Below are 12,464 nucleotides of genomic sequence, written 5' to 3' on the forward strand. Positions count from 1 at the left end.
CAGAATTGAATGGGCATGATTCACTTCCTTGTATAAGCCGGCCGTCTCTGTGAGAAATGCCCACCACAGTGGGGGATTCCCACATTTGCGTGTTCTGATCTCAACCGATCTAGTTTCAGCCACCACTTTCACACCTTCCACATCAGCTTTTTTTGATTTGGTACCTGCTCTCCCTTTGCTATTTTGCATTACTTTCCACCATCTGATTTTCAAATGTAGGCAGAATTTGTGTGTGTGTGTGTTTTTTAAGTGTTGCTTTTTAATGGACAGTCGTTTGCAAAGCTGAGATCTGTAATTGCACAGCTGGACAAAGGAAGACTTAGAGTAAACATCTGAGATTGATGACAGTATTTGTGGTATTTTGGTACACATCAGACACTGGTGCTGGGGTATTAGGTGAGCTCTGTTAGTTGGCTGGTTGGCTGTAATTTCTTATTGATTGTAAGATGAAATGAGCTATTTGGACCTAGGCACATGATCTATAGATTGAGTGTGGTAGTAATTTCTTTTGTAATTAATTGGAGTTGTTTTGTTGCTCTCTGGTTTTAATTTCTTGTTAGCTACCCAGTGTTGCAAATGGGTATTTAAATTATAAACCATTTAAATAAATAAGTCTGTAAAACCAGCCACCTTTATTGATAGACCTTGATCTCCTCAAGGTTTAATACTTTCAGTTTTCAAAGTTCAGGGTGAATGTTGATGCTTAAGTTAGGTGATAGACAGGAGGAATTGTAAATGCAAGCAGCAGGACTGTGAAGACTCTGTTGACAAAGCGGCAAAGAGACCGTATAGCCCTTTAAGCTCCCAAGGAAAAAGTCACATCCAGCTGTTTGCGTAGATTTGAACAGGATTGCCAGATGTTTGAGTGGGAAAGATGCAATTGGGAGGTAAAGGTGTCTGGGTTTTTTTGTTTATCTATAGAAGAGTATTCTTTTGATTTTGTTGGTTTAAGGATTTAACGGCAGGAACTGATGCCCATCTTGTGCTGTTTGCTCATGTAATATCTCCATCATGCCACTGGGTGTAGAACTACGATGGGTGGAAAGTAGGTCAGAATCTACTGGGGGACTCAATGGAGTTGCTGAAAGCTCTTCCTCTTTCTTCCCCGCCCCACTGCCCAGCAGTTGGAACAACAAAAGCCACCCATCCGCCCTTCCCCAAAATTGGGGTCCTTAAAACGGTAGCCATTTAGATATAGAGTTGTATTTTCATACATAGGTCATACCAGGATGAGGAGATGGGATTGCTCTCTTACTCCCTATTTTGTATCTGACGACACTCCCAAGCCAGTATTTTGTGTCCTGTTGGCAGACCTACAAGTCTAGTGAAAAAAACCCTACAGATTAGTTCCTGTCAGCCTGAAGAATTCCCAGATCTCATGAATAAAGTAACACATTCAGGGCCGTTCCCCATCTTTGAAGAACCCACAACTTCCTTGTTTGGAAGATCTTAACCGGTTGGCCACAGACCTCCAAGGAAGGGATTGTTCTGCTCTCCTGAGTCAGGGAGTCCCAACTTTCAATGCCTTTTTTGTTGCCCCTGCCAGGAGTTGCAGCATCGCTACGGTTGAACGACAAAGGGAGCTTGATTTGCTGCTGAACAATCCAGCGCATGCTGCATGAAGGTGCCGCCACAGGGGGAAGGCGGTGTTGCTTCTGTACCCGACCTCTTGCAAGCCTGGACAAGAGTTTCATCATGGTCCTTATTATCAGCCAGCAGATGCAGTTCCCCAGCGGCTCTGCTTTTGTTGTTCCTTATTTGCCAAGAGAAGGATATGGAGCTCTTTAAAAGGCTGCCCCGGGGAACGCTTGGGCGCTGTTTTGATTATTGTTTTTCGTCAGCCTCTGGTGTTTTCTCCTAACGGGCCATGGGCTGAATTAATTTCACCCAGGTTTATTAGTGGAAAGAAAGTTATCCCTGTAGGCTGTGTGGTGAGCAATAGAAAAGCGTCAGAATCTCTCCCTGCTATTAAAGATGACCTGCTTGGCGATGTAGGTGTGCCACAGATCTTTGTGAAACTGTAACCCAGTGGTTGTTATTGTCATCACTGCTCCCTCAATGTCCAGTGTTCAGTGTAAATGTCAAAGCAGCACCACTGAAGCACAAGACAGAGGTATTGGCAAGCTTGGGTGAACACCAACATTTTCAGAAAATATTTTGCGGATGTAGAGAGAATAGTCAGGGGAGTGGAGACCCCAAAACCTCTGGGGGAAGACTGAGCATGCTCAGTAGTCATAGAGTGGTGACTGACTAGAGGGGATGAAGTTGCTAAAAGGTGGAAGAGGATGTATTCCGTTTGTGAATATTTTGCGGCAGGACTCTCTTGTTACTTTCCAAAATTAATTTAGGTTGGGTGTTACCATAACTGTACCATAAATATTACATTTTTGCTGGCTTCTTTGTGGCCAATATGTGTCCAACCTGTTTTGCAATCCTAGGTTTAAGTGTTAGGTCCGGAAGTTGCATAGGTTACAATAAATGTCAGCAATTTACAATAATCTATTTATGATGAATAATATCTGACTTTGTCCTTCTTCCACACCCTTTACAAATATTACATGCCTCAAAATGGAAAAATGCAACCCTGAATTCGTTGTCAACCTTCCAGGAAGAGCCAACAACTCTCACTGTTGAAAACACTCTGTGTCTGTTAATGTAAGAATAAAACACCACACAATTATGGGAGATGTATTGCTGCTGGAGAGAAGATAAATGCTAATTCGGACAGAGTAGAGAAGATATCGTCGGAGAAACAATCAGAAACATGACTGTAAAAATAACTTGCCCTCGATTTTGCAAAATAAGGAAAAAGGGTCCATGTCCTGCAAGGTCAGAAACAGGTTAATGTTTTTAGCCATTCTTTTCCACGCTGTGAGGTGAGAGGCTTAAAACAAAATAAAACAGAGATCATGAGGTCTGTGGAAGTGAAGAGGAGTGTGCATCATATCCTCAGCTCACCTGAATCCAGAATTGCACAGTGTTCGTTTTTTCACAGAATTCTCAATCAGAAAGGGAAACTTTCTGAGAGCCGGCTTCTAACTTGTAACACGGGTGAATGTGTGGCTGGTGGCACGTCGGCCTTGTTATATCGCCTTCCAGGAATGCCTTCATTTTTTGTTTTTTTGTTTTAAATAGGAGATATCAAGAGCTTGGACTTCCTGTCTCAGTATGGGCGAGTCCCACCCATTCACTTGAGAAAGTCATTCATTGACAATTAAAGCAGTAAAACCATTCAGCCTTTACGGTTGAAACGGAAATGGCTGATAAGAAAAAGGGAAAGACCAAACAAAACACGCAACGAGCCACATATACTTCATGAGCGTGTGAAAAGTGCCATAAAATATCAGTATGCCAGAAGGCTGAACCCCTGCCATATTTTTCTGAGCTTGCTGCAATGTTTTATTCCATGCCCTGAGCGCAATTGCTGAAAAGACTTCTGGGCCCAGACACAACATCTACAGAACTTCCCGAGCAGGTCTTTATAGCTTTGTCAATAAGCTCCCAGGCGTTCTTGGGTTGCAAGTGTCTTTATTCACTTGTGGGCACTAGAATCTTCCATTTTTGGGTAGGCGGGGCTAAGCTTGATTGCATTAAATAATTGAGGCTGTAAACATAAACGTGCCCTTGAATTTAGCACCACCCCAAGTGATTATTGTTGACGTAGCCATGCAGCGTTCCTGGCAGCAGCATAGAAACAGTTTGGCACTGCCTCCGTCCAGGAATTTTTCAACTATGGTGCTGGAATTGTCCCATCCAGGTCTTAACCAGATCTGACCCTGCTTAGCTCCTGAACCCAGACAAGCTTGGCTAGATGCTCACCTGCTGAAACAGACTCTTGTAGTTTTCAGTTCCATGCTGGACACAGAGGGGGCAATGGCCCTCTCCTTAACAGCCAGAGGCATGGAAACAGAGGTGGTTAAGCCCTTGACAGGGCAGTAAATAAAGTATGTGTCCTCTCAAGGATTGACTTGAGTACTCCACCATATCACCTAGCTGCCTCCACCATCATCATTTCTCTTTTCTTTTGAGGAAGGTGAACTTGGAGTCAGTGACCTACCCAGTTTAAAGTATGTGTGATAGCACAGGTAGGTCATTTTAGACCCATGTTTCTCAACCTTGGCATCTTGAAGATGGGTGGACTTCAATTTCCAGAATTCCCCAGCCAGCAAGCCTGGCTGGGGAATTCTGGGAATTGAAGTCCACCCATCTTCAAGTTGCCAAGGTTGAGAAACACTGTTTTAGACCCTTGATTTCCTTGTATCTCATTGCAGAAAACACCCGTGCAGAGAAAACAGCCCATTTGCCACCCCCAATTAAAAATGAATGAACGAACAAATGATCAATCCAATCAAATCAACCCGTAATCTTCCCCCTGAGGCTGACCGAGCTCCAGCCAAGCCCCAGCGTGCCCAGTTGCAGACGCTGGGCCTCTTTTGACCCAGTTGATCATCTGCTCTTGCAGGTGGTCATCTGAAACCTCCCTGGGCCACCGGGTCCTAGACTTTGGCCCCAAGCCCCCACCCTAATTGCACCCCTGGGGGTGCAATCCAGTGCAGGCTTCCCAGGGGCATAAATCCCAGTGGATTCAAAGGCTTGTGCTGTCATAAACACTCTGTCTCGCATGCCAGAAGTTTTGATCTTGCGTGTCCGCATTATAAATGTTCCATGGCCGCAGAGGCCAGGTTGATCTCTTGTCTTCGCCCTCCTTTTTCCTGAATGGACAGTCTGCTGAGAACAGGCCAGCAAGCTGGACAAACTCCATTCTCCCAGTGGGATGGCCTGAATGCCGGCAAGCAGAGGTGCTTCCAGGAACATGCTGTCGCCCACCTGGTAGGGAAGGGAAACAGGTGTCAGGTATCCAGAATGGTTCCTCTAGGCAAGTCACACAGGTGGGAAAAATAATCTTGGACTCCTTTATCTTTGGCTTGCTACTTAGCGAGCAATTCCCAGGGTTTTCTTTGCAGAGGAAGGTGGGACAAATGATCCAGAATGATTTTCAGGAAGGCAGCAGCAGGTTGGGGGTGGAAAGAGGGTTTTTCTCTCTTGCTTCGCTCTTCATGGGAGGGCAGATGCAAGCTGTGGAGGCCTTAGCAGCCAGCTTCAATTCATAATGCAGCCAGGCTCTTCCCCATGCACTGATGGTGGGGCCCTTGATGGCTTGATTTGTCATTCATTCATTCGTTCATTCATTCATTCATTCATTCATTCATTCATTCATTCATTCATTCATTTTTAATCAGGGGTGGCAAATGGGCTGTTTTCTGGGCACCTGTGTTTTCTGCGCTAGGTTACAAGGAAATCAAGGGTCAAATCAAAGCTTTTGCTTCAAGAAAAAGAAACCCACAAAGAGAAATCAGCAAAGGAGAAAGGAGTTTGGGTTCTACCTCTGGCGGGCAGCAAACAGATATTACAAGGAGTAATAGATGACTCACAGATATCTCTATGGAAAAATGATAACAGTAAGGGCAACTGGCCATAAATTGCAACCCCCCCCCCAGTAAGAATGCGACTCCTCTGCAAAGCGGAGGTCAAAAAGTCAAGAATGCGGCCAGAACCATGTGAACCAAGCCGACGTTTTTGACACCCCACCCCGTGGACATCCCCGATAACTGACCCCCAAAGAAGAGCTGAGCATGTCATTGTATTAACAATATTTAATTTTAATGCTTTTTTTTTCATTATTTTCCCTTGCTGTTGCCCCCCCTTCCCTCACTGGAGGGGCTGCCTAAAGGTCTGCTAATGGCTCTCAGGCTGTAAATGGCATGTCTCTGGGAATAAGGCCCACTTACTTGACCCATTTACCTGGGAATAAGACCCCTGGCCCTCTGAACGTAAGCGAGCGTGCTGTCTGCTGCTTATGAATCTGTTGCAACTGTTAAGGTCCGCTTCACGCGAAGGCACTGAGCCATCCTGCTTATGTGATTTGTCAGTCAAGGTTTGTTGCTGATCGTGTGTGAATCCAGCCATTGCAAATTATTCAGTAAACTAGGATCAAACAAACCATGACTTAGCATGAGGCACGGGCCAAATCAGTGACTGGTCTGCGAGATGTTGCTTCTTATCCCGTTAATATTAAAAGGTGGTTTTCTCAATTGCAGAATTCCTTGGTGGAATTCTGTTCCAGGGTTAGTTTTATTGTCTCCTGCAGCAGCAGGTGAACACTTTTTAAAGAATGCAAAGACTTCCCATCTCATGCCGGAGCATGCCTCCCGCAAGATTGAGATAAGGGCTCCTATCATCTGCTTAAAGGAACCAACCCCCTGCCCCCCGGGCAACTGTGCCAGGGTGAGTCTTAGGGAGACCTTGCCATGACCTCTAGGTAATGATGCCAGAGGGATTTCTTTAAGAACGCTCACCCTCCAGTGCCACGAACGCATAATTGTGCCCCTGGTGATACAGAAGCATGGCTCAGAGTCACTTTTGCTACACCGTCCCTCCTGCCAAGAGCAAACCAACCCCCCTTTCTTGGCTGGCAAGGACATCATTGTGTGCTTTGGCACTGATGGATAGACTTGGGCTGCGGTGGGTGTGTTAAAACGCACAGGGCCTGGTGCAAAGTCCTGAGACCGCAGGAGCTCCTAAGAGCCTTGGATGTTGCTCCACGGCCTCCCCGAACTTTGTCCCCAAAGAGTAATTTTTAGTATGGTAGGGAAGAGGAGTACCTATGGGGGAATATTCCCATTAAAACATTTTTCCTTAATATAGTATTATTTTCATTCAATGTAAATTGAAGAGGTTGATTTGGCTTCTACCCCCTTCTTGGTTCTGACCCCACCTACTTTTGGGGGAGGCTGTGCGGCCCCCAAGCGTTGTCATCTAAGACCCCAAACTTGCCCACCTGTTAGATCAAGAGATGCACCTTGGCTTGGCTTTTTCTCTTTTTCCTGCCCACACCTCCTCTTTTAGCCTTGTCGTGCATTGGACAAGTCAAGGCTGCTGGTTTCCCTTCCCTCGCTGCTTTCTGTGGTTCGGCGCCAAGTGAACATTCAACAGGTTTTTCTTCTTTTGCTATTGTTACCAACATCTGCGTAGCAGGGTTTTTAAAAAAATGTTGGCAGTTTAATTTTATCTTGTCCTAAACCTAACGTAACAGAAAATCTGCTGATGGATCTCCGAGTCTCCCCCCCCCCCCAATAAACAATGGCTGTAGGGGTGATTTGGGTTCGAGGCAGGCCCCAGTAAAAGATCAGTTCTTTTTTTCTGCCCTGTTTTACCAGCTGAAACACCAAAACCAGGCAGTTCGGGGGGCGGGGAGGGGGCAGGAAATGCACCAAGGTCCATGTTGTGAGAGATGGCTGGGAAAGGAATGGAGAGAGACGGGGAGTCCATGGATAGCTTCTCTTATAAATGGCGACTTAGCCCAGGTGATGAGAAACACGGGAAGAAGCATTGCAAATCATTCAGAGATTTATGAGTTTACCATAAACCAGTGTTGTCCAAACTTGGCCACTCTAAGATGAGTGGACTTAATTAATTAAGTTAAATTAATGAGTTTACCATAAACCAGTGTTGTCCAAACTTGGCCACTCTAAGATGAGTGGACTTAATTAATTAAATTAAATTAATGAGTTTACCATAAACCAGTGTTGTCCAAACTTGGCCACTCTAAGATGAGTGGACTTAATTAATTAAATTAAATTAATGAGTTTACCATAAACCAGTGTTGTCCAAACTTGGCCACTCTAAGATGAGTGGACTTAATTAATTAAGTTAAATTAATGAGTTTACCATAAACCAGTGTTGTCCAAACTTGGCCACTCTAAGATGAGTGGACTTAATTAATTAAATTAAATTAATGAGTTTACCATAAACCAGTGTTGTCCAAACTTGGCCACTCTAAGATGAGTGGACTTAATTAATTAAATTAAATTAATGAGTTTACCATAAACCAGTGTTGTCCAAACTTGGCCACTCTAAGATGAGTGGACTTAATTAATTAAATTAAATTAATGAGTTTACCATAAACCAGTGTTGTCCAAACTTGGCCACTCTAAGATGAGTGGACTTAATTAATTAAATTAAATTAATGAGTTTACCATAAACCAGTGTTGTCCAAACTTGGCCACTCTAAGATGAGTGGACTTCAACTCCCAGAATTCCCCAGCCAGCTATGCTGGCTGGGGAATTCTGGGAGTTGAAGTCCACTCATCCACTCATCTTAAGTGGCCAAGTTTGGACAACACTGCCATAAACGAAGGGTGGACATTCCTCTTGTAGTTCCCAAAATTCTGAATTTATCCCAGACGATGAAAGATACCTTACTGAAGTTGATGTTGTTCTTGCTCCCTGGCCCGTCCACATGCGGCTTGCCCACCAATACATGCTATTGGGCAGAAAAGAAAAGTGTGTTCGTTTCCTTCCCTTACTGACTCAATCTTTAAAAAAAAAAAAAAAATATGTACCAAATATTTCCAAGAAAAAAAAAAAAAAGATTTCACAGGTAATGCCTTGATTACAGGGTTAAGCAACTTGGTATTTTCCAGATTTCTCCTCCAGATATGCGGAGTTTATTCTCCAGAATCCCCCAGCATGCAGGGCTGTTGCTGAGAATTCTGGGAAATATGCTTATACTTCTGAAGGGCATCTAGTCTGAAAAAGGTCCTTTTTGGCCTTCAACTCCAATCAGACTCAGCCAGTGTGACTCATGGCCAGAGATTGTGGGATAAGAAGGTTAAATCACCGGGGACTGAGGCAGTGATGAAGAGATCTTAGATCTGCTTGAATGGTAAGGAGTGCCATCTCCTTTGAGGTGGTGAGAAAATGGATTTGACCTGCCGCCAAATTATGAGGTCTGGCTGGTAAATTCAGAGTTTTATAAACAAAGGTAAAAGCTAATACAAACTAATATAAAGTAAGAAAAAGAAAAGAAAAAGAAAGAAAAAGCTTAAAGTACAAGAAAAATTATAGAAGTGGCTTCCAATCTTCTTTACAGCAGTTAGAAGTACAATGGTAAATTTACCTCTCTCTAAAGTTACATCATGACTCTCTTCTTTCTATAATCTATCCTTTCTAGTCATCAAAACCATGAATCACAAGTTCATTTTTTCCCCTGTTTTACACAAAAAGTCCATAAGGGGTTTCCAGTCAGCAAAAAATGTAGATATTGTCTTTTCCCTAATCAAACAAGTCAGTTTGGCCATTAGTGAGTTCTGTCTGGACCATCCATCCATCTATCCAAGAATTCTGGGTCAAAGAATTGCAACTCATTTCTAAGGTTAGGAACTGATCTGTTTTTCCCCCTTCCCTCCCTCCCTCCCTCCCTCCCTAGCTTAATTAGGTCTCTTTCTCTGCAGATGTAAAAAAAACGCATGTTTTTCATAGAGGTAGTACCAAGACTGCAAGTGGTGAAACATGGAAACTGAATTAAGCCACCCATATGTCCTTTTGATTGGATAAATGGAATGAGAGCCATTGTTTTAGGAGAGGAACCAACTCCTAGGTGACGAAGGACTTGACACATCAAGAGAGAGTACCTTGCAGCCATAACAGATAATTTTAGGCTATGTTGATTTTAGATTTCTGTTGATTTTTTTTCAGTTCAGGATTTGAGTATCTCTCGCCAATTTTATATTCGTATTCTTTGGTGTTGATATTTGCACATTGCCTTAAGAACGGTAAGAAGATGTGCTTCAGAATCATGCAGAGTCCCTTCTATTTAAGAATAAATCAATCTAGGGAGCTAAACAAGAACAGGCACTTCGCAAGCAACAGGGCACAGCCCCTTGGCTCCATAATCTGGTTTTAAAATCCACAAGAAAGTACATCTAGAGATCTGTGAAATATTGTCAATTATCCCTTAGAGTTAGGGCCTTCTCTCTTTCAATACTGAAAAGAACAGCGTGAACTGGGCCAAGGAGTCATTAAAATCAAGCTTCCCTAAAAGACGTATTAAGGACATCTTGGCACAGACGCTGGCTGTCCAGACTGTCATTTGGAGTTTATCCAGCCTTCTATCCTTGCCTTGAGTGGACAGGTTAAACACCTCACCCTGCTGGCTTCCAGATCTGTGCTCCCCCCCATTAAAGGTGAGCAGAATGCCCCCCACCCCCCAATTACAAATTCCAATGCACTCTAAAAACATGGAAGAAATTTTTTTTTAAAAAAGCCTCTTTTGAGGAAGTAGAAACCTTTTTTTGGAAAATGGAAAGATACGATCTGGCAGCCCTAAAAACCGCGCAGGCCTTAACGGTGTGCTGAATGTTTGCTGCATGGAGCGAACGTGGCAGGAAGAGCGCCCAGAGTGAAAAACAAGCAGCTGGTGGCGAGGGAGTTTCTTTATATTATACACCTTGTGATGGGCCCTGTGTGTTGCGCCGCGGAGCCAGATTGCTGTTGAAAGGAAAGTGCTGTTGCAATCGTGCTCACCGCCTGTGACAGCAAAAGACTCAGAAGGATCCTCACGTCAAAGGGCATCTGTGCCAAGAATACTTGCACACACACCCTGGCTCCCAGCTGCTTTATGATGGAAAGCAGATTATTCAAAGTGGTGTATTTATTTCTTGCCCAACCAGAACCCCAGTGAAATAATCAACTCTATTCGGCCAGGGTCGGGGGGGGGGGTCTCACACAAATCCGTTTCTCATTTTAGCGAGCCGAGGCCTTGTTGAGTTTGAACCCCGAGCTATGCCATAAAGCCTGGCTGACAAACAGCCCTGCCCGAGTCGCCCTTGCTATACCGAACCCCTTCAATTAATGTGTTGTGTGATGGCAACCACAGCATTTCTCCATTGCAGCAGAAGGGTGAAATCCTGCAACTTTGGAAGTTTGTGACTCAGAGTTATTGTGACTCAGAGTTATTGCATAAACCCCGAGAGGGATCCACCACTGACAGCCCAGGGTGCTGCCATGATTTGCTGATCTGTGGTGTGCTGAATAAACCACAACTGGCTGGGGTCACACTGATGTCAAGCCTTCAAAGTGGTACTCCAACGACGATGGCCAGGTTCACCCAATGCCAGCCAGGACAAGAATTTGCTCAAAGATGGTTTGGAATTTAGGAATCAAAGAGTCAACACGCAACTCCACTCCTGCTTACATCTTCAGCTTCAAAATACAGGAATGCGCGTGTTTCCATACGTGCCATTTTTCTGTTGCCATTGCTGAATATTTAGGAATTAAAACTCCTTGCCAGGCTAACATTAAACAAGGCACACTTCTATTCCAAAACTACCTTCTGCTCATCCCTAATCTAGTTCGTATGCCCTTCAGGGTATATTTCAGAGACAAAACTTCCCACCTGCTGCTCCTGTTATGTCCAAGATTTGTAGGTCGTGGAAGAATTATTTTAAAAATGGAGCATGCTCCACTGCAGACAGCAGTGCTGAGACAAAGAAGTGAGGCATCAGGAAGTTTGGGTTTTCAAAGGGGCAGAAAAGGGTTTTGGGGGCAGGGAGGAGAAACCCAACCCCTAAACCAGCCCAGGAAGTCTTGAGTGTGTTCAATGAGCCCACACAACTACCTGTGTTGGGTGGAAGTATTCAGAGGCAGTGCAATCCATGGTGAATGCCCCAGTATAGGTCTCTCTGCCCTTTGCTTCCTTATCTAAGCCATCAGCTGAGACACCATATCCAGCTCATTAATAGCCAAAGTGAAAGAAAGTTAATTGGTTCAATAAAATCCTGTTCCAAAGCTAACACTGTTCTTCAGTGGTATTTACCTATTCCTTCTCCTTGCCTCGGTTCCAAACTCGGGCCCTGGGATAAACCCACGCTGTTCCTGTGTTTGCAGAGTACGCCAGATTGTTGCGTTCTGCACCCAGGTGTTATCCTCTTTAGCTACCCCAAAGGGGCATCAGTTGACTAGCATCCAAAAGTTGTCCCCATGATGGACCTCAGGTGGAGCAGATGTATATGAGCCTATCTCATCAAGACCTTGGCTTTGTTCATGGAGGGCATGACACACACACACACACACACACACACACACACACACACCCTCCAGTTCCTTATTCCACTCAAAAACCCATCTCCTCTGGCCAGACTGTTTTCATGAGCTCCTTTGCAAGATGTCTGCAGTGTAGGGTCCAAAAAGTCAATGTGGTGGCCTCAGTGGTGCAGTTGAAGCTTCACTACTGCAGCCACCATCTTGACTTTTTGGACCACACCGTGGGGACTTCTAACTCCATGCACCTGCTGCTAAGAAAATACAACCCCCAGTGCCAATGTGGCTGTGACGTCCAGTAGCTGCCCGGTTATAACTGAGTTTGACACACGGGTCTTCAGGTGGTCAGTCTCAACCCCCAAGGGTTGATGGGACTAGCCACTACTGCTGCTGCTATTAGTAGTACGATTAGTTAAAAGCCATATTTATTAAATTATTTTCATATGATCAATGTTGGGGGGCTCAGCGAACAACCTGAAATTTCATGAAGGGGTCGATGAGCTGAAGAGTTTGGGAACCTCGGCTTTATTGGAATCTATTCAGTATGGGGATCTTGTTCAGTCTTAAGTTTAGTCCCATTTCAA

General features: G+C 44.4%; 1 protein-coding gene across 8 annotated transcripts in view; it reads left to right on the forward strand.

Moving 5' to 3' along the window:
* PPCDC (phosphopantothenoylcysteine decarboxylase) overlaps positions 1 to 12,464 on the forward strand; it is a 43,121-nt gene that overhangs the window by 28,578 nt on the left and 2,079 nt on the right. For 2 of the 8 annotated variants that reach the window (XM_025170457.2, XM_088148439.1), the window contains one exon: positions 1,547 to 2,498. The exons of the other annotated variants lie outside the window; for them this stretch is intronic. Coding sequence is in view for 1 of the 2 variants with exons in the window: in XM_088148439.1 (XP_088004565.1) it covers positions 1,547 to 1,599 (53 nt within the window). In the remaining variant the exon portion in view is untranslated. Of the gene's footprint in view, positions 1 to 1,546; positions 2,499 to 12,464 lie in introns of those variants that run through there. 8 annotated transcript variants of the gene reach the window in all.

Source organism: Python bivittatus, unplaced genomic scaffold, assembly GCF_059951505.1.
Source record: "Python bivittatus isolate LINGU-HERP-01145 unplaced genomic scaffold, Pbiv_v1 ctg000530_np1212, whole genome shotgun sequence".
Classification (NCBI taxonomy): domain Eukaryota; kingdom Metazoa; phylum Chordata; class Lepidosauria; order Squamata; family Pythonidae; genus Python; species Python bivittatus.